Consider the following 21,558-nt stretch of genomic DNA (forward strand, 5'->3'; position numbering starts at 1 on the left):
GATCCCAAATGTGCAGTTGCTTGTAAACACCTTCGAAGCACATATAGTCCGCGACCAGGGAGAGATGGCGGGGATCGACTGCAATGCCTGTCACGTGCAGCAACATCGGGAAGGATTAAGCAGCGACAAGGGGACAGTGGGGCAGCATCACCTTCTGACTCAAGTCAGTGCAGGGGCTCAGGTGTCAGACAACGGGGTTCCACTTCCAGCTCCATCACCTATTTACTCAGCTACTTAACCCCTAATCTCGGCTGGGCAGTCCCTCCCTTAGTCCTGCTCCCTATTACTTCACCCTGCACTCTGCATCCATCCAGCAGTACAGGAAACAGATTCCAGACTGGCAGAACAAGAGTAACCAACAGCACTGCTTTCACTTGAGAACTGAAACCCTGAGGAGGATGGGGCCAAGTTATCAGAGGCCGGAGGACGAGAAACAAACGGGGGCTCTCGGTGATGGGACTCACCACACAAGACTGAAAAACAAGCCACCCCTTCTCTCCACGGTCATTCTCAGGGTCTTCCACAGGCTACACACTCACTGTGCCCACACTTCGGCTCCCCTACGGTGCTGGACTGACACGCTGGAACCTCCCGATTGCGATCCGCGGTGCCTCTTACCGTACACGGCAAACACGTCCTTGATCTCCTTCTCGATAACCCGCAGTGCAGCCTCGATGCCATAGGTGCTGGCCATCGCGTGGATGTCATTGGAATACAGGCGGCGCAAATCCAGAACCTGGGGAGAGAGGGGGGATCGATTTGGAGGGCCTGGCCTTCTGCTCCCTTCCTCGGGCATGTCCCACCCCGGCCGCGCTCTCTCCCTGTCTGGCAGTCAAGCACAACTGATGACTAAGTGGTCCCCAGGAGGCCCAGGATCACTGAAAGGAAACAGCGTAGGCAGAGCTGCTGAGAGGACACTGGCCGAGCCCCAAGGTCTATCTCCTCAGTTTCAGAGCTGAGAGAGAGGATTTGGTGCCTGCAGTAGAGTCGACAGAAAGGTATTTTTTGTTTATTTAACAGAAAAACCTGTTTCTAGGCTCGAGGCTTCTCCTTGACGGGTGAGGAAAGTTCTCTAGCAGAGATACATACAAACATCTCTCCAGAGTACATGAGACGGGGACAGGTCAGCCCTGTGGGATAAGCGGAGCCTCGTCAGGGTCCAGTTCAGCTGTCTTGGGGGGGGCTCAAGGTGGCTCTGTGTTATGGCAGGTCACCCCCACAGGAGACCTGAGACCCTGGTAGCTTGTCTGACCTTGTTTAAACAAACCCACGCACATGACATGGAGCTTGTCCAGCCAGTGGCTGACTCAGAAGGTTTAAGCTTTCTTGCTCTGTCCTCTAAAGAATTTGGTGAAAGGCTCCAGGGCAGAAGGGAACTTTGTGGGGCAGCCATTGTGGGAGGAAGTATGTGAGGTGGGAGAGCTTTGCCAGCTTGGGAGACTAGAGGAGAGTGGGCTGGAGGGTCCGAGTTCCTCGGTATTCTACAGGGAAAGCACTTGTGCACAAGGACTGAGAGAATCTCAGAAAGCTGCGGGGACTCAGTGAAGTGGGAGGAGCCACGAGAGCGCTCAGAGGAAAGGACCGAAGTGCTAGTGGAGCAGGCGGGACAGGAACGCGTGGCCTCTGCCAGTGCTGGGTACGGGGGCCTGGGCCACCGCTATACCTGGGGCCTCCTTTACCGGATAAAGTGAGCAGCTCCCAGGCCAGCAACTCAGCAAACTATTTCTTACTGTACTTTGGGAAGGTTTTAATTTCAAGGAAAAGCAATTATATTCAAATTAGTTTAGGAAACTCTGGGTTAGATAAAGTTAAGTAGGTTTCTGTACTGCAAGCCTGAACGAGGCTCATGTGCCCTGCAGATCCCCAAGAGGTAAGCCAGGTTTGGGGACACTGGGCTAGAAGTGCCAGCAGCTTGGAAAGGGCCAGGATAAAGTGGCTGGAGCCTCGCCTCTGAGTGGCCTGAAGCTGAGACAGTGTAAGGGTCTGTCTCAGGCCAGCAGACAACCTGGAGAGGGACGCATACCTCAGCATACTTGAAAAGCTCTGGCAGGTTGATTCCTTCTGTGTTTAAGATAAGCTCCTTCTCGTTCTTGTTGGTGGTGGTTTCATTCAGGAGGCACCTTGTGATGCCCTTGGTCGCATAGATGACGGTGCTATGGGCCAAGGACACTACCAGGGAGCTCATATCAAAGTTAACCTTCATTAGAGGGAGCTTCACTGTCACCTGGAGGAGGAAAAAGAGCTGAGCCAGGGGAGATGGCCACCCCAGCCCATGGAGGGGACAGAGCCCATGCTGACCAGGCTCCCCGGGGTACTCCTCCAAAGCCTTCTAAGGAAACGACCTTGGCTGGGACAGGTGGCCCTGCTGGAGCGAGCTGGGGCGGTGGGTCTGCACACGCGAACACCCGGCAGCCTAACCAACCACACACAGCAGCCATCTATAGTCACCCAGACTGAGGTGAGAACAGTGGGCGACATTTTCACAGACATTGACGAGAACAGTGAAAAATCATGTTGCTCACGTCACCCTTGATACACTCTTAATGATCACAAAGCATAAGACACAGTTTTGCATGTGTAACCCTGGTCAATGACTCTTATCTACAGTGCCATCTGGAAACCACTGAACTGGATCAAAGGAAAGGACTAAAAAGCCACTATGTGTGTTTCTGTCTAGGCATCCAAATCACCCAGCTTGTGAGGGAACGATGCCATCCCGAAGTTGGGGACCAGGGGCCACGCGCGTCAGGAACAAAGTACTCCTGCTTGCCTCTATGACGACTATAACATATGTTGACAATCTGTTGTACTGAGTGAGGACTGAATGGGGTGACGTATTTGAAAGTGCTGATCAGCCCTCGCACACACAGTTTTTGAAAAATCAGAAAAGTAGTCCACTAGGGGTTTGAAAGTCTAATGTGTGAGGCCGTGATTTGGGGCAGAGGGACCACGGTTGTCACCAGATTCTGAATTTAAGGGAACAGAGATCAAAAAGAGAGCAACCAATTCTCACAGGCCCCACTGGCCACGCCAGCTGTGCAGAGAGGCGCCGAGCAGCAGGCCCCTCCCGCGGCCCTGGGCCCACCGCGGCGCTGCCAGCGCTGACCTGGCACCACAGGCTCTCCTCCGAGTCATACTGGTAGTCCTCTATGAACGGGTGGGATTCACACACGGCCTGCACCCGGTGTTCCACGGCCTCAGCTCCCTGGGGCTCTGGGCTGCAGGTGGGTTTCCGGTGCTGTCTCGGGGCTGGAGCAGGGGGCGAGTTCTCCTCGGGGCTTGAGCCCACTTCTTCGTCCTGCTCCTGGGCCCTGTGGGCGCCCTCCCCACAAACGTTTCCTTCCTCCTGCACATCCTCCTCGTCGTCATTCTCCTCTCCCTCCTTCTCTCCCTCTTCCTCGCTCTCATAATCAACCTGGCAGGGGACAGAACACAGGCTGTGTCACTGGGGCCCCACGGTCTACCTGGACGTGGCTTGCAGAATAAGTGCCCAGCAAAGGCCTATCTGACTGGCCCAACCATGCCACACATGCTCCGTGTGGCTAGGCTGCCTTCCTTGTCCCTCCTGTTGGTCCTTCCCCTGGGAATGCTGGCTGCCCAGTCTCCAAAGCCCTTCCTCACCCTCACCTCGTGCTCTTGTTCCCGTGAATTCCCTCAGCCCCTCTAATCTGTCCTCTGTCCTTGCAGGCACCATGATAGCAGAGGACTGGTTTGGGGGAGAGGAGGGAGGTATTATGTTTTCACTGTAACAACAGGAGGTAGCTTGACTTCATCCCCCTGCGAAGGCCTCTGGGTCCTTGAAACTGACTCAAATCCTGGGACAGCTAGACCCAAAGGGCAGCCCTGCGAACACCATCTTCTCGATCAAGAATGGTGTCAGCCAGGATGGCCTTGCTTCAAGGCTCCTGACGGGTTCCATCAAGATACAAAGGTGTGGCCTTATGCATCAGGAGATGATCTCGTCGAAGTGACAGAGGAGGGACGTGACCTCAGCCACAGTCCCCTCACCTCCTCCTCTTGCTTCTCCTTGCGTTTGATGTCAGAGGCATCAGCATCTCCCTCTTCAGCTTCGGCATCCACGATGTGCCCCTCCTCTTCCTCATCACCTTCCTGCTCACCCTGTGGTATGAGGACAAGAAGGAAAAAGGTTAGCGCCAACATCCAATGCCTAGAGAAGCCATCACCCACCTACCCTTCCACCCTGTGCTAGCCCTGGGTTCCATGCTTCCTCTTTAGTCTTCATCTTTACATGTACCGCTTCCAAAATCTTGCCTTAAGAAAATTTTTCTTAGAAAGTGCCATGATTTTCCAAGTCATTAAAAGAAGATGGTTTTGCAAAATATTGTTCTAAATATTTTTGTTGCAGGTAGAGATGAAGATAGAGAGTTGTCCTGGTGAGTTACCGAGTATTTAAAAAACCAAATATTTATACCTTTCTCCTTCTGACCTTGGCTCCTAGTTTCTTAAGTTTCTTTCTGAGTGATTTAATAGTAAGGACTGGGCAGCCCCCTTCAAAGACAGTCTGTGCCAATCTGTGCTTGAGTTAGCCAACTGTTGTTACACATCCATAGCAGGAGACCCAGAATTCTCTCTAGTCTAAGCCAGTCCCTCATTTTAGGGATGGGGAGGCAGGCCCAGAGAGTGAAGGTAACACAGCTGAGATAGCAGAGTAGGCAGGGACAGTGCCGGTCTTCACTGCAACTCCACCCAAGGAGGCTCACTGCATTGGCACAGCCTATTGCTCAACAAACTGCTGGCTCAGATGATACTCAGGGACCTGCCCGCTTCCTGGCCCAGGTCTCCTGGGAGATGAGGTATTATCACTGCTGGACTACTTCGCCTCCAATGGCTTTTCTCTGGCTCCTTCCTCTTTTACCACTGAAGCACAACTTCCCTGCTTCAAAATGCCCCTCTGGTCCCTGCCAGTACCCTGTGGGCCTCAGTTCATTTGGCCTTGTTAAGTCAAAGGCAGAGCAAAATGAGACTGAAAAAGAATTTCCAAAAGCTCGACAAGTACCATTACTTTGAATCTATCCACAGGATAAAACCTCACGTATGGAGGCGTCCTTGAGAGCAGACAGATGAACTGGGGCCCTGCCCAGGGCCAACCAGACCATGCTGCCTCCCTGGCATGGCCCGCCACACCCAAGAAGTCAATATTGCTTCTCGGCTCTCAGCATAGCAGATAAATGCTAAGGTAAGCGGAGAGATGGGCCAATACCAGGAAGAAGCTGAAGAGTGCTAAGAACAGTCACGGAGGCTTCCCAGGAGAGAAGACTGAGTGAGCCACCACCCTACGTGCTTCTCAGCCCTGGAACCCTACCTGTGCCAGTTCCCAAGGGCCCAGGGGCACTCACCTGATTCCTCTCTGACTCTCCAGCATTGTCTAGGTCCCGCTGGGTAGCTCTTCGAGTGTTCACGCTTCTGAAAGCTGATGCTTTGCTATTCTTCTTTCTGATGGATTCCATAAGAATTTTAAAGAATCTAAAACGAGAAGAAAGCCATGCAGACCCATTCAGCACCAGAATCTCCACTCTGCCCTCGCTGTAGGGGCAGGATGTTCTGTGCAAGGTTCTTACAGCCATCTAGGCTGATGTTGGAGATTTATACACGAGATGAGAACGGGCCTCTCCTATTAGCTCACTTTTCTTCCCTCTTGCTGTTTCTGAACAGCACACGGCATGTCAGAAAGAACACCACCTGCCAGGCCTGGGCTGAACATGTGCTCTGCCACTGCGAAGGAGCGTGGCTTTGAGCACGGTGGTCTCCTGAGCGTCAACTCCCTTGTCTGTAAAATACGGGTAGTCATACGTATGACACAATCTTGTTTTTTAGGGATTAGAAATCACGCTACGTTTGATACCCGTCACAGGGCCTGGCAGAGTGGGTGCTTAGTAAATGACAGTTGTTGGAGCACCTGTGGCTGTTGTCTAGCAAGGATGGTAAAACCTACAGTAGGAGAGGACAGTCCAGCCAGGACTAGGACTGTTCCTCTGCCCGCTGCATCCCTAGAAAGTGGCACTGCTCAGGCCTGACAACTCCTGTCTCCTTGGTGTGGGAGCCCTGACAATTTGATGAAGAAACTAAGATGTGGAAATGCTCTTTGGCATTTCAAAGACAGTGATAACTTACTTTGTGGCAATAAATCATGTCAACAGGTTAGAACTAAACCAATTTAAAAGAAGCAATTTCAAGCATAGCCGGGGTGGGGGGGTGGGCTTTCCTGACCCCTGGCCCCTTCCTCCTGAGTTATCTATTTTTAGGGTCCCTTAGGGCCTCACCCCATCCCTCACCGAGCTTCTTTGTTCACATAATCTCTTGCCTGTCTTCTTCATTAGGCCATAACAGCATGCCAAAATGAAGTGCTTTTAATTATGTAAAGAATCAGGTCCACAGCCATGCCATCCTGAACGCGCCTGATCTCATCTGATCTTGGAAGCTAAGCAAGGTCAGGCCTGGTTAGTACCTGGATGGGAGGCCACCTTGGAATACCAGGTGCTGTAGGCATTTTTTTTTTTTTTAAAAAAGAATCAGGTCCCTCATAAGTCCAGCCAGCCATCCTCTATTTTCTGAGCACCTCTAATGTGCCTATCATGTGCCCTGGGACAAAGCAAGGATGAAAGACAGGAGCTTAGAGTCTTCATTTGAGAAACAGGCACATCAAATGTTTACTATTTTGCTCATTAAAAACAAAAAATTGCCACTCTCCCTCCTCGTTGTTTTTTAAAACTTTAAAAAGTTACACGTGGTTTTGCTGGGGTTTCTGTCCTTGGCAGAAAAAGGGCTCCTCACTCATTAATCTGCATTAAGAGCTTGGTCACTACGCACTGGGGACAGGGATAAGAAAGCCAGATGGAGGCATGCCAGGCTTGATTTCAGGAAGATACAATCCAACTGGGAAAGGGGGCGGAAGAGATGTTTCCTGAAAGGGCAGGCTCTGGTTCAAGGCCCTGTTCCACCAGAGACTAGAGAGGAGGACCTTGCCCTTATCCATACAGTGGGACCACTCCCACCTCATGCCCAAATCTACTGTGTAAAGGAGATAAAAAGAGATGCACGGGCATGTGGAAGCACTCAGCCTGCTCCCCAAACATAACTGCTCGTTACCTCCTTCTGTTGTGGGGCTGCTGCTCCGACTCATCAGGTTCCCCTAGCCAGTCACTTTGTGGCGATAACACCCATCTGAGGCTCCTCCCAGCAGCATTTCAAGATCCCGAGAGCTGTCCTCAACCCCAATTACACGTCTGCATTCTCATGCTCAAGCCATTCGCTTTGCCAGCAATCTTCCCAGCCCTTTATCTAATATTGAAGCTGTATCCCCAACCCACCCCACAACGTTCCCCACCCGAGGCTGGGTCTAAGTGCAAATGTTATTCTCCCAGGAGAGCTTCTCTAATCTCCCAGTTAGGAATACTTTCTGCCATGTCTGCCTCTTAAGGTGAACAGGACTGGTGGGGAACATGAGAGAAGGTGAGAAAGTAGACTAAACAGCTGACCAGTAAGTGGGGAGACAGGTGATCAGTGTGCTAGAATTCTCCTGGGGGTGCAAGTAGTTTGCCCTTCTGTGATTTTGCCAAGAGCAAGGGAACTGAAGGCCCACAGCGACTGTTCTGTGACAGTTTTGCTATTTGTCAGAATGTGGCAACAGGAACAGGAGGGAGAGGCTGCAGAGAAACCTCCTATCCCACATAAATAATTACAAACAGAGAAAATGACCGTTGGCTGATTCTGAAAGGGCCTGGCAACACGGCTCCACCACCTGCTGTTTTCAAAGTCAGACTCACAGAAGCTGTAACTGCAGACTGCCAGCTTGGTCATTTCATGGCTGGGGACCCGAGACCAGAAATGACACCCTGACTCTTAGTTCAGTGTTCTTTCTACTTCACCCCAACCCCTAGCCTGCCTTCCAGATACCTTACACAAATATCCAAAGTGACAGCTGTCAATACAAATATCTAGGGGACTTTCAAGGCTTATATGTCTGGGGAAGTGCCACTGTGTGTCTATTTTTTTTTTTTTTGGTCTCCTGTGTCAAAATAGTCTCATGAACCCTCATGCACTGCTGGTGGGACTGTAAACTGGTGCAGCCACTATGTAAAATAATATGGATGTTCCTCAAAAAATTAAAAATAGAACTACCACATGATTCGCTACTGGGTATCTATCTGAAGAAATGCAAAACACTAATTCAAAAAGATATATGCACCCCACTATGTTCCTTAATGCACCCTAGCATTATTTGTAATAGCCAAATATGGAAACCACTTGAGTGTCCACTGACAGATAAATGGATAAAGAAAATATGACATATACACAATGGAATATTACTCAGCCATTAAAAAATGAAATCTTGCCATCTGCAACACAGATGGATCCTGAAGATATGCTAAGTAAAATAAGTCAGACAGAAAAAGACAAATACTGTACAATTTCACTTTTACGTGGAATCTAAAAAACAAAACTAACCAAACAAAACAAAACCCAGACTCATAGATTCAAGAACAGATGGGAGATTGCCAGAGGTGAGGGGAGTTGGGGGTGATGAAATGGGTGAAAAGAATTAAGAAGTATAAACTTCCAATTATAAAATAAATAAGTCATGGGGATGTAATGTACAGCCTGGGGAAAATAGTCAAAAATATTGTATTAACTTTTTAAAGCGACACATGGTAACTAGATTTACTGTGATGACCATTTCACAATGCATACAAATGTCAAGTCACTATGTTGTACACCTGAAACTAAATGTCAGTTATACCTGAATAAAAAAAAAGTGTCATGATCCCAAAACTGGGAGAGAGGAAGGGAAGAAAGGGAGAAAAGGGGAGAAGAGAGGAGAGGATGGAAGAGAGGAGGGAGAGGGGAAGGGGAGGGAGAAAGGAAGGAGAAAAAGTTTCTTGTGGGGAGGATTACTCTTTTGAAAGCACACTCACATTTCCTATGGTCTGTAAGAGGCCTTAATGTGGCTGCTTTGCTGCCCAGGCCTGACAAAAGAAGTCCAGTCCACATGCTGCTGCTTCTCTCACCTTTAGCCCATTCCACCGAAGTCACACAGTAGCTCTACCAAGAAAGCTCTACCACGGCTTTGTTTATTATCGCAGATTTACAAGTGCATAGAGTGCATATGCAAAATACAAACTAGAAGTTGAAAAAGTATTTCACTGCTTGGGAAGCAGCCAGGACTGTCCCTCAATGAGAAGAAATTTTTAAAAAGTGAGGGATTTTCAACTCTCCAAGATAAGGTAAGTAAAAAGAATTCTATGCACAGCCTGCTGCACACCATATGCAGACTTACCTGCTCGGCAGGCCTTAGATGAATGGAAATGGGGCAGATCATCCCACTCCACCTGCTCTTGATAATTCTCAAGAGGCCATGAAATCCTAATTCCTATTTCTCAGAAAAGGGCTGCCTGCCCAGCACAAACATGAAGGACCCTTGGGAACTATGTTCCTCCCTGTTAATTAATGAGCCGCAGGCTGGTGCACTGATGGGTCTCCAGTGACCTGGCCCAGCACTGGGCCTGCCTGATACAATGAACCTTCTTTACCCAGGTGGATAGTGATGCAGGTGTTTGCTGAGGCCTGGCCAGCGACAGCTTCACGCAGAGCTCATGTAAACTGGGACAGGATCTGCCTGGTCGGTGACCCCCATCTAAAGGGCTGAGTTCACATCCCAGCTCACCTACCACAATACCCACTGTCCTCAACACATACTTAGAGGGCCAGCTTGAAGCCAGCTCACATCTTCAGGTGAGAGGAGAGAGGGTCCATGGCAGGGCAGCCACCCTCTCCTGGCCATGCTGCCTTGTGACCTGAGTGGGTGTCGCTCAGTAAAGGTTTGTGGGACAACTGAATGCAGTGGCCTTTCTGCCTTGACTCTGCCATCAGTTCTCTATTCTGAGGAGTTCCAGGAAGACCTGACAGCTGGTCTAGATTAGAGGCAGTGGTCGGTGGTCCAACCAAATGCTGCCAACAGATGGGATCTATCTGGGCCTTACCAAGGTTTTAAAAAGATATGAATTAGTTGCCGACGTTTAAAAATTAGGAGACTTCTCATTTATAAAAGCAAAAGCAAGTAACCAAAAACCAAAGACAGAAAAAAGATGGGAGAGCTTTCTTTTTATTTTTTTTTGAAGCAGAAGATCCGCTACCCTGGCTCACGTTCCTGCCCCCTGGAGGCAGGTTCTGCACACTCCCGTCTGCTGGGGGCCTGCCTACGGGCTTCACTGCCCTGTTACCTGCCGGGCCCTGAAGCCATTTGAGTTTGCATTCTAAGATCTGGGGTCCGCTGGCAAGTCAAAAGTACTCGGTTGGCCCTTCCCGGCTTGCCCCACCCCAATTTGCCTATGCTTCTATTCCTCTGTACTCAGCACTGCGGCCTGTGCTTCTCAAATGTCCAACAGTAACTTAAACTTGAGAGAAAAAGGAAGTTCATTCTACCTACCAGAAGGAAAGCAGAAGAAGCTGGAGGTGACTCAGTTATAGAATTGGCATTTTAAGAGCAGCAGACCATCAGTACGTGACTCATCATTAACAGAATATAAATGTATCAGGAATCACATTATGCTGCCTGGAATCACGTCACGTCAAAAAAACCACAAGCTCCTCTGAAATCACAGCGGCACCACTGCAACGGGGCTCAATTCTCTTTATGTTACTCATACTTCTATGTCTTAAAACCTACAAACCTAAAAAGACAAGACTCGACCAGGGAGAAGAACAGGGTTAAGAGGTGCTGTGTGGTTACTGCAGTCACGCCCACAAGCCAGAGCAAGCATGAGGCTTCCTGATTAGGCTACAGAGCCCTGCTGTTTTCTTAAGTGCTTCCCTTGAAGAACTAATTTACACAAATGGTCCCAATCTCTGGGAGTACTATAGCCAGGAGGGCTCAAGATCAATGACAAAGTCAAACAACAAACATGGCCTGACTCCCAACCTTGTTTCCATGAAGTGCAGGATGTCCTTAGGTTTCAGGCACTTCTCTTGCTGGTAATATGCATGTGGCAGGAAATGAAACCGCAGCTGGTACATCCGAGACTTGTTCTGCTTTTCTCCCATACAGAAGGACTCCTGGACATCAATTTTCTGCAACACCTAGAACCAGAAACAGAGAGAGAACCCAACCTGCCCTAGTACCAGGAGACTGAGCATTATAGGTGAGAAACCTGAGGCCTTAGGGGGATAGGGGCTAGGGCCACCCACCAAGACCCCAAAGAAACTCCAGTGAGTTCTGCCGGTACAGACCCTTTTGGGGGAGAGAGGCCTTTAGCCTACAGGTCGCTGCCAGAGAATGGCCCAAGGCTACAGGGAGTGGGCTCCAGCAAGGCTGGGAAGCTAACTCAGAAGCCTCTTTATTTTTAAGGCACATGAGAATCTTGTAGAACTAATGATTACTCTTAAAGCTTTCTGACTCATCCCTACGCAGCATCTGGCAGAGAAAGCATCTCTCTCATTGGTGGGAGTCTGAGCCCAGGGTCTGAACAGTCAGCAAAGTTGTTCTTCATAGATGAGAGGATGCTGGAAAATGCCTCGCCCAGTCTGCAGGGGGTCGAGAGGCCATTACCTCCCCTAAGCACACTCTGGTGAGCTGCCTCTTCAGGCTTTTCACTCTCTTCAGTGCTTTTTTGGTGTTGAGCACGGGCACACTCATCATGGGTGTCTTGATGTTGGCGCTGGCCACCATGAGAATCTCCCTCAACCTGTCACAGAACAAGGGCGCATTTGATCATAAGAGGCACCTGGATTCCCCATTTGTGTGAGGCCTTTCTTGTCAGAGTTCTCTGGGATCTGAGAGAGACTTGGGATCTTGCAGGGAGATATGCTGAATCAGAGTCCCAGCTCTGGCCCCATGTGTGACAGCAAGTGACACTTCTGACAGTTTCCTCCACTGGAGTGTGGCTCTTCAATGATAGGACTTATTGTTTCCTATGACCTGTGCCTTACATACAGTGGGTGCTTACTAAGAGCTTACTGAATGACTGCACAGTATGCTGGGCCCCCTGTCCTTTTTTCCACAGGTGAGGACCATGAGGTTGAGGAAGCTGAGGAACCTGCCTGAGTCACTCTGCTAGAAAGTGGCAGGGCCAGGCATCGAATGCAGGTGGGTCTGACCTCCATTCTTTCCTCTCGCCCACTGGCCATCATCCTGCAGGGTGCACATTTACCTAAAGGGCCAGGGGCCACTGTGGGTCACGTCCTAGGTGAATGGTGCCCTGGAACTGGGCAACCAGGTGGCCCTGCATGGGGCTTGTTTACAACATCTTCCTGAGTCCTGACCCCAGAAGTGTGCAGTTTCACAAGCATCTGTGTAACTTTGACACAGGAGTTGGCGGAGGAATAAATAGGGATTCTAAGAGGCCTGGGCACTGACCCAGCTACGAAGCTGTACAGAAAAGCAGGGTTCTGGAAATTCCAACCCTGATCCCCACTTTGATAAAACCCTGTCTCTCAGTTACACACACACTCTCTAATAACTTCTCCAGGAGTGGGCTAGGACAGGCTCCACACCACACCCCCTCGCAGCCCACCTCGGAATGCCCAGAGTGACATTCATCTCGCCTCTGCCAGCGAAGTGGAAGGTGTTCAGAGTCATCTGTGTCGAGGGTTCCCCGATGCTCTGGGCGGCCAGCAGGCCCACCGCCTCGCCCGGGTCGCACAGTGAGCGCTGCCACTTCAGCTGCAGCAGGGTCCTCAACCTTGAGAGGGGCAGGGGACACAGGGATTAGAAGCGCAGACACCACCCAAACTAGGGCACATGGAATTATTCCCCCTCCCTTTCTGGGCTGGTTTCTCCAGACAAATGATCCGTCTAATCCTTAAATTCCTGCTAGTGATCCTAAAATGTCCTAAATTACACAGCACAGATCCCAGCTGGGTGGCTAAAGCTCTAGATGTCCAAGCTCGGACTGTTCACATTCTCCCTGAGGATGACGTGGGTTCACTCTGAACCAATGACAAGCCCCTCAAACGATGAGAATGTCTGAACTCACTAGTCACATTCCCCTGTTCCTTTCCTCACCAGCTGCGGCAGTTTAGATACGGCCTAAACCTTCCGCTGTATGAACTAAAAAGAGGTTCACGAAGCAGTTATGGGATATGGGAGGAGGTAGCAGTAGGGGTTTATTTTCTTAATTAGTGTAAACGTGTGCCACATCGGAAGTACATGTGCCATCTAGCAGTCTCCAACCTTTTTGGTACCAGGGATCAGTGCTCCTACGAGAATCCAATGCCCGATAGATCTGAGGTGGAGCTGAAGTGGTGATGCTAGTGCTGGGGAGCGGCTGCAAATACAGAGGAAGCTTCTCTTGCTCACCCGCTGCTCACTTCCTGCTGTGTAGCCCAGTTCTTAATAGGCCACGGTCTGGTCTGTGGCCTGGGGGATTGGAGACCCATGTGCTGCACAATTTTGCAATTTACTAGGCATTCTTCCTTTTAGAAGAGTCTCATCCTTTTAGAAGAGTCACAAGAATGCTGTAGTACCTCTGTACATGGAATAAAAAAGGGCTCAACAAATGAAGACTAAATGGATGAATGTGTGAATGCAGAAGAAAGCAACAAAACTATGTTTCTATGTGAGTTTTTCGTAAAAGTCAGGCTTTTCACGAATCTGATGTGTCTTCTCTCCCCTATTACTTCAAATCAGTGAAGTCTGAGTGCACAGCAGCATTTCTTACAGCAAAAACCTTCAAATACTTCCAGAACTTTGGAGCCGCACCCAGAGCTTGCTGCTTGTTAAAAGGTCCCCTGCAAGAGCCACGAACAGGGAACCACCATTCTGTTCTGGCCCTCCAAACCCATGTGATGTTCCCCAGGGCGAACCTCTCCCCTTTCCTGATGCAGCACAGCTGGAGGGAGGACTGACTTGGTCCTCCAGCTGGTAAACAGTAACACCCTGAGCTGCAGGGAAGCAGGCAATGGGGGTGGGGGATCCAGGTCTTCCTCTTGCAGGGAAAGCCCTGCCGGCAGCTGTGACAACCAGTATGCCTTATTCTATCTGAGAATCTCTGAGGCCTGGCTGGAGAAACCACTTTAAGGAGTCAAAAGAGAAAGCCCTGTCCCTCCCCTCCAGCTCTTCCACCCAAGTGTTTGTCTTTGCTCATTGCCAACATCTGCAGTCTCTGGACCCTTTTAGCTTCTCCAGGCACCTGGCGGGTTTCACCAGGGGCAGGACAAGGAGCCAGGCTATGGCAGATGATCTCAGTCTTTCAGCTCTGCAGGCCAGGCTTAGATATCCAAGCAGGAAGAATCTCCTGACAACTCCCCAAGACCAGTCCCCAGCAGGCATTCATTCCTTGGGTGCACTTTTGATGTTTTAACCCATTGTGGCTTGGTCTTGGCTCATGCCTGGCTTCCCACCCACCTAGACCATAGAAATATTTTTCCTATTTTATTTATTAATTTTTTTGAGTGAATGGGTCCAAACTGAGGACTCTATGTGGTCCTTCTTCCTTAAGGCTTTGAAACCCAAAGCTCAAAAGATCATTGGAGTAATCAAATCCAACCCCTCACAAAAGGCTGAGACATGGTGTCACAGGGCAGTGAATGATTTGCTCTGGGTCATACAGTTAGTTGGCAGTCACTGAATGGCGACCAGATTCCCTGATTCTCAATAAGCCACGTCCACCACACCAAACTCATGACAAAGGTCATTTCTGTAAGCCTCGCTCCCAGCAGAGCACTCTACTCCATCTTGGTCCAGATTGGGGTGTCCACCCCTGCCTACCTGCTCCTGTCTGTCCTCGAGCCCTTGGGGCTTGCAAGGTGCCCTTCTGTTTCACTTCCCTCCCTCCTGCTGGAGTATGGAACCCAGGGGGCTATCCTCTTCTAGAGGGGTAGGAAAGGGCCTGACAACAGACTTTCCCTCAGCACATACCATATAAACACCAATGTCATTACCTGTCAAGGGAAAGCTCTGATTTCTCATAACTCTTCTCTGCTTGGGATGCCCACTCGCAACTGTAGTCATCCATCTTTTTTTCAAATGTTTCTGACACTGATGCAAAGTAGATGTCCGGGCGCCAGACAGACAGACTGGGGTCAGGACAAGGAGCCGCCTTCTTCTGGTATTTCCTTCGACTCTGCTCATCTAACTCACCCCACATCCTCAGCATCTGAAAGGAAGGACAGGCCTCAGCCACTGGAGGACACCAGGAATGGGCTTCTTTTCCTGGGACATCCACTAGGATAAGGAGGATCAAGGGCTGGCTTCAAATGAGAGTTGGGGAACGAGACAGAACCCTGAGTGCGAGGAGAAAACCAGCTCAACGTTTAAAACAGGCAGAAACCGAATCCATCCTAGGGTGCACTGCTTGACTATGACTCTTCGTCCCAGCCCACTCAAGCATAGGTAGGGTGACCAGGTAAGTTAGGGTGACCAGGTAGAGTAAAATGGGGCACTATTACTAAGAATGCTAGGATAAGAGTTGCCAGGGCTGTTCGAAGCCAACCTGGACACAGTTGAGCCTGGAAACTCTGCTAGATCTGTTTGCCCCATCCAGGCTTTCACACACCCTATACCCAAAAGCCGTTCAACAGTGGCCACTTAAAAGCACTCCCCTGCCTCTTGCCTCCTTGCTGTGTTTGGCTAACAGAAAGCCCCAGAAGCAGAGGGGAAGGCGGGAGAGTGAAGCCCGGCATGTAGCTCCCATCCTCTCCAAGGTGCATTGGAGGCCACGTCCCTCCGATGAGGGCTCTTGTCAAGTAGCCTCTGCCCACAGCCACCTCCCTTTTCCTTCATGCCTGGGGCGATGAGGAACCAAAAGTACCAGACCCAGTTAGGTTCCTCAAACCCCGTCCCCACCTTTGTAAAGAGTCCCCTCCTTAAATTGCCATTTGAGTGCCCTGTGATTCTTGACAGTGAATGAAGCCAGATTTTATCATTATATCTTCTCTTAGAAAAACAACCCTCATTCCCTTACCCCCTGACTAAGGCCTGTATACACTAGGCACTGGACATATAGCCCCCTGAGTCACCTGGTAAGTCCCGGGGCTGCGGCCATGCTGGTTGGCATCCTGGAGGTTCAAGGCTTTCACAGCTTCCCGAACTTTCTGGGAATAACTCAAGAAGGCGCCTTTTCTCAGCAAGGTGTTAGAATGCTTGTTCTGCCATTTTTTGATGGCTCTGAAGTGGCGGAGAGCTTTTTGGGGATCTGCTCTGGATAAAACTTCATGGAGATGCTTCGATTTCATTATTACCTAAGCAAACCACACACACAAGACCAAAGCGATGAGGGTGTGACCCAAGGACCAGGTCACACAACTTCACGGGACAAAGATGGCCTGTGTGGAGCTGTCATGACACCTCTCAGAGGGGCTGAGCATCCACTACTAATCGGGGCCCTCACGGTGCAAACCAGACTTGAGAGCTGGTGGTCCCAGCAGCTGAGGGAGTCACGGGAGAATAGCACACTCAGAACCCCTTCACGACACAGCAGCGTTTCTAGGAAGAAGGGAGAAGTGACGGCTAAAACTGTGGGTGGATGGTGTCAGGATGGAGAGGAGCTAGCACTGAGCGCAACCTTCAATTCGGCCGTCTGCTGGGTGACCTTGGACAGGCCACATCCGTTTCATTTTCCCACCCAACAAAACAGGGTGACTGCTCGGTCGACAGTAATGGTCATTACTGGAGCAGTAAGGTATGGCATGGAAATCATAAGCTTGTGTGTCACAGGCCTGGGTTCAAATGCTAGCTCTGCCCCTCACCAGCTAGTCACTGATGCTCTGCTCCCCAGCTGCCTCAGCCGTGAAATGTGCAGAGGAAGGAATACCTCCTTCCCCAGGCGGCAGGGAAGGGGAGAACAGACAGTGTCCACAATGCACTTGACTGAGGGTCCCACACACAGCAAAAGCCCCTCAACGGCAGTTGCTGTTCTGGAGGTGTTCGTTCCTTTCTGCCATCTCAAAGTCCCCAGAGGGGATATGAAAATAGCAAGTGTTTCAAGGCATCAGTTGATGCTTTATAGTCTTCTCACTCTACTTTTTAACAGCCACTATGACTGGGTGGCAAAGCTCGGATGCAAGGCCCACCACCCCTGGGTGTCATGGGTCTAGCGCCTACCTCGTAGTTGCTGGCGAGGAAGGGAAACTGCTTGGGCTGTAGGAATTGTGTCTTGGGGATGTCCAGACCGTCCTCTCCATACAGGAACTGTACCACGCTGCCGTCACTGTCGCGGACTGTCAGGTCATACTGGACAACCAGCCCCTCCAGGTGCTTGATGATGCACCTGTATAAAGACTTGGCTCAGGGCCCACCAAGCTCATCACTTCCCAGCACAGCCTCTGATGGGAACCAGAGACAGAGGAGGAAGTGGTGGAGGAAGTGGTGGAGGGTGGAAAGGAGACAGCTAGAGTCCAGGACAGGCTGGCTTCAAAGCCCCAGGCTCTGAGCTATAACATCACCCAGCCAGAGGCTGCAACTGTGTGCCCCAGAGACTGGCTGCCACTGCTGGCCCCTGGCTGCCATCTTCAGCCCGAGCTACAGGGACTACTGCCTGCCCTTTCATTCTGCTGTACTGTGGAGATCCCCAGGAACAGGTATCCTTAGATCCACAAGGCAGGCAAAGCAGGAGGGTCGTCCCTCCACCCAATGCTTCTTCAGTGCTGTCAGTCCAGATTGTCAGGGACACCAAGGGGACATTAGGAACTACATGCTGATGTGATATTTGTAAGCCAGTGCTCTCTTCCCTTGATCCTCCCAGTGGTCAACTTCTCCCTCTCTGCTGCTGTGGTGCTGGCCCTATTCTTGTCTCTGGCCACTCTGCCTCAGTTTTTCCTGCCAATTTAAGAGGAGGTTTCCTAGGCGCCACTGTTCCCTCAAGCTCCAAGGACAGGGCTCAGTGTTAGTCACCACTGTCTTCTTGGCACCCAGCCTGAGGCCTGCCAGCGCTTGTGCTGAGCACCCACTTCCTCTTTGCTGAAAGTGCTAAGGTGTCAGTCGTCAGCCCTCTGCTCTGCTCTGCCCGCCTCACAGAGGGCTCCAGTTCTCAGCACAGCAATGGCCCCTCAAGGCTGTATCTCAGGCCTCTCCCAAGCTTCAGGCCTGATCTCTAAGGTCCACCGAATATATCCGCTTGCATATCCTGCTGCTGCCACCTCCTGCCACCCGCACATTCTCTCCCCTCTGTGGCATCTTTCTGTCAACTGTGCCACTGTGCTGCAACTCGGGCGTGAAAACGCAGCTGAGTCTGATGCCTCCCTTCCTCTTACTCCAGCGTTTCAGCTAGTTGCCCTATGTCTTGCCACATCTGCTTCTTCCATCCCATTGCCATCCTCTGGAGGCTGCCTTCTAACCTCCAGCCTGGACCTCCGCCACAGCCACCCTGGGATCCTCCAATCCGTCCTGCCTGAAGCACTGCACTTGCTCTCTTCACCATGAACTTCCACTAGTAGATGAATCTCGTATATGTCCGTGCCCTCTGTCCCAACGGCTGCTGCTCTTCCGTTCTAGTCAGGATCCCAACATCCTGCAAACGGCCTCAAGTACTCCTGCCTCACACATGGAATCCCACCCCAGACTTAGCTGACCACTTGATTTCTAACTTTCTCTAAACTGCTCTGGTATTCTTGAATGACTGAAGGAATGGAGGTGGGGTGTCATCCCTGCTCATAGAAAGAACTAGCCATGTGATCCATGCCCTCGAGAGGGGAGCTCACAGCCCTGCACTGAGTGCAGCCAGCCCTGCAGATGGGTGCCTCACTGAATGGCCGCCCAGGTGTGTCTCTACCCCAATCCCAACCCCATGGGCTGCAGCTCTGAGAGTCAAGAGGAAGGGATCAAAACAAGGGTAGCAGTTTTGGGGGAATCTGGAGCTCAGAAGCAGGGGAAAGGAGAGAGGCCAAAGCTGGGACAGGCAGGCAGGCCTCTGAGGTAGAGAAGGAAGGGAGCTCTGCCTCCCCACCCAGCAATCAGCAGAGCTCCCCGAGAACGTTAACTTGAAACCAGGCCTGCAAGGCGTGGGAATTTATTTTTGCCGTCTTCTCCATTTCCCACCACCAGTTCTCTGGGCTCACAAAGAACCATTAGCAAAAAATCCCCAAGGCAGAGCTACCCATGCTGCACCCCAAGGGAGGGAGGCTGGAGCGCAGGGGCCTGCTATGCTGTCCTGCCCGGCACCCTGGAGTCAGGCCTCGTTCAGATTTAAGCTTCATCCCCTTACCTGCTCAAACAGGACGATAAGAGTGGCTACTTGTTTTCTTTCAACCCAAATGAGGGAAAACAAGCAGGTCTAGGCTGAGAAACCCCAGAGACACCTGCACCTGGAGAAACAGTAACTACAGACTCACAGACAGGGACCCCGGCCCGGCTGTCTCTGCACTCTCCTGGACTGCTGCGCCCTCCTAGGGCAGAGGACCAGCTCGTCATTACTGTTTCTCTAACTCCCCCCAGGGAATGGCACAGCCTCAGAATAAAAGGGTCCTTTGTTTAAGCCTCTGAGCTCATGTGTTACAAGTCCTTTAGAAGGGGAAGAATATCTACTATTTTCTGTCATAGGCTAATCATGGACATTTTAAAGAGGTTTTTTTTTTGGGGGGAGGGGGGGTTGTGTATTTTTTTTAATCCCAAGAAATCCTAAGTGACTTGTCACTGAAAATGTGAAAGATGACCAAGGGGAATGTATTGGGATGCTGATCTCATCTAAAAGTGGTAGAACTGGTGCTTTTTACCTTTGGAGGTAGCCAGAGCGGCTGGTTTTCACAGCGGTGTCGACCAGACCCTCTCGCCCTGCCATGCAGTGAAAGAAGAACTCCTGTGGGAGAAACAAGACCCGAGACCCAGGTCCCAGTGGTAGAAGTGAGGACAGCATGCTTCCTGAAGAGCAGCCTAGGCCAACGCCTCCTTGCCTGATGGCTCCAGGGGCCCCAGTAACTCTGTCCTCCCCTGTGGCGACCCTTGTCTTATCCTGCCCGAGAGCAGAGGGACAAGTGGATGAGAAGTAACAGCTCCTGTCTACAGGGGCCAGGTGCGCTACCTGCACTTGTGTACTTTATCCTCAGTATTACACTCCACATCCCATTTTCCAAATAGAAATGACGCCGGTGCCTCATCACTGTTTGGTTCAGCCCACACATCTGAATTCTACTTCCAACAGTGTTAACAGAGGTACGTAGTGTTTTCCAAACTTTCTGACTGCAATCCTCAGTTAGAGATACATTTACAACAGTGATCAGCAAGCACACATATCCACACATGCACATAAAGATATATGTGCTTTCTGTACCATCCTGTTCTGTTTCATTACATAAGAACTGCCGGTCACTACCTATTACAATGTTTTCATGACTCGCTAAGGGGTCGCAACCAGTTTAAAAAATTACGGTCTGTATCAGCTCTCCACCATCCTTTGCCAGAGGCCATAAATGAACACTGGAGAGTCTGTGTGGGACCGATGGAAGTTGCGTAGTCAGTGGCCTTGAAACAAAGGGTCAGTGCTGTTCACAATCTGGACTTAGTTGTCTGACCACAAGGGTTAACTTTGCAGAGATGCAACAGACCAGGGAACTAAAGGTACTAATATTCAGAAAGGCATTTTTGACAAGTGTGAGGAGAAAACCCTTCTCTGAGGGGAGAATTCTGTGGACCAAGGGAAAACTAGACATTTGCTATAGCTAGTCAATTTTCCCATGGTGAAGGAGGAGCCATGGGAGGTTCTTTTGGGGGGCTTTGTGGAATAAATCTCTGTGATGCTCTCTGTGGCAACGGAAATCACCCTGGTGAGAGAAGCCTCCCCTTCCCCTGATGCCTTCAAGTGCAAGTGAGAACTGGTTGAGTGAGGACACAGCAGGAAAAGGTGGAGCTAGGATTGGTCTCATTCATCTTTTCATTCATCAGCAAACACTGAGCTCCCACCATGTGCCAGGCACTGTGCTAGGCTCTGGTGTCACAATGGTGGACATGACATGGTCGCATCCTTACAGTGCTCATGGGCCACGGGGTCTAGAGCGTAAGCAGCAAATGGCTTGGCATTTATTACTTGATCGTCTTTTCTCAAAGTTGTTGGGAAAGGTCAAAGGCCTCCTACCACTGAGCCTAGAAACAAGGAGAAAAGCCAAAAGGAAAAACCAAAATACATACAGGAGGCTTAATGCCAGTGAGGAATCTGCCAGTGACAAAACCACCAGCCCTGGGGGTGAATTCATAAGGCTCAAAGCAGGGCAGTGACTTGCCAGACGCCATCAGTGGGGGTCTCCGACCTTCCAATTCAATCTGGCCCAGCAGGCATGAAATCTAGGGGAAAGGAAATCCAAAGAAAACCCAAGATCTACACGTTACAAAATGCTTTGTCCTAGCAGGGGCAGGAGGGCCTGCTCTTCAAGAAAAGCTGCATGAAACTAAGTTCTTAAACGCCAATCTAGATTTGTAAATGAACCAGGGAAGCGTGTATTTCAAGAAAATAACAGTGTTTTCCTTTTGTTGACAGATTTTTCACATTTGATGTCAGTTGTAAATGGGCTTATAAAAGAAGCCATGTTTCAGAATCACCAAGGACTAGTCTGAGGCCTGCAAGGAAAAGTAATTTATGTGATCCTTAAATTCTAAGGCCAAAAGAGAGTAATACTGAC

At 50.4% G+C, this 21,558-nt stretch overlaps 1 protein-coding gene and 1 pseudogene across 3 annotated transcripts in view; one reads left to right on the forward strand and one right to left on the reverse strand.

Annotated features, from left to right (window-relative positions):
* POLR1A (RNA polymerase I subunit A) overlaps positions 1–21,558 on the reverse strand; it is an 87,342-nt gene that overhangs the window by 2,925 nt on the left and 62,859 nt on the right. Inside the window, exons 20-33 of one of the 3 annotated variants that reach the window (XM_025050890.1) lie at positions 21,071–21,223; positions 19,663–19,745; positions 17,057–17,222; positions 15,973–16,194; positions 14,896–15,110; positions 12,528–12,695; positions 11,564–11,699; positions 10,937–11,094; positions 5,358–5,484; positions 4,009–4,119; positions 3,290–3,415; positions 2,024–2,224; positions 619–736; positions 16–87 (exon numbers count right to left, since the gene is read on the reverse strand). In XM_025050890.1, the coding sequence (XP_024906658.1) occupies positions 16–87; positions 619–736; positions 2,024–2,224; positions 3,290–3,415; positions 4,009–4,119; positions 5,358–5,484; positions 10,937–11,094; positions 11,564–11,699; positions 12,528–12,695; positions 14,896–15,110; positions 15,973–16,194; positions 17,057–17,222; positions 19,663–19,745; positions 21,071–21,223 (2,056 nt within the window). Of the gene's footprint in view, positions 1–15; positions 88–618; positions 737–2,023; positions 2,225–3,106; positions 3,416–4,008; positions 4,120–5,357; positions 5,485–10,936; positions 11,095–11,563; positions 11,700–12,527; positions 12,696–14,895; positions 15,111–15,972; positions 16,195–17,056; positions 17,223–19,662; positions 19,746–21,070; positions 21,224–21,558 lie in introns of all 3 variants that reach the window. The other 2 variants (XM_025050888.1, XM_025050891.1) reach the window with 2 other exon arrangements.
* Positions 6,389–6,507, forward strand: LOC112484542 (annotated as a pseudogene).

The sequence above is a fragment of the Pteropus alecto genome, unplaced genomic scaffold (genome assembly GCF_000325575.1).
Source record: "Pteropus alecto unplaced genomic scaffold, ASM32557v1 scaffold117, whole genome shotgun sequence".
In the NCBI taxonomy this organism is placed as follows: domain Eukaryota; kingdom Metazoa; phylum Chordata; class Mammalia; order Chiroptera; family Pteropodidae; genus Pteropus; species Pteropus alecto.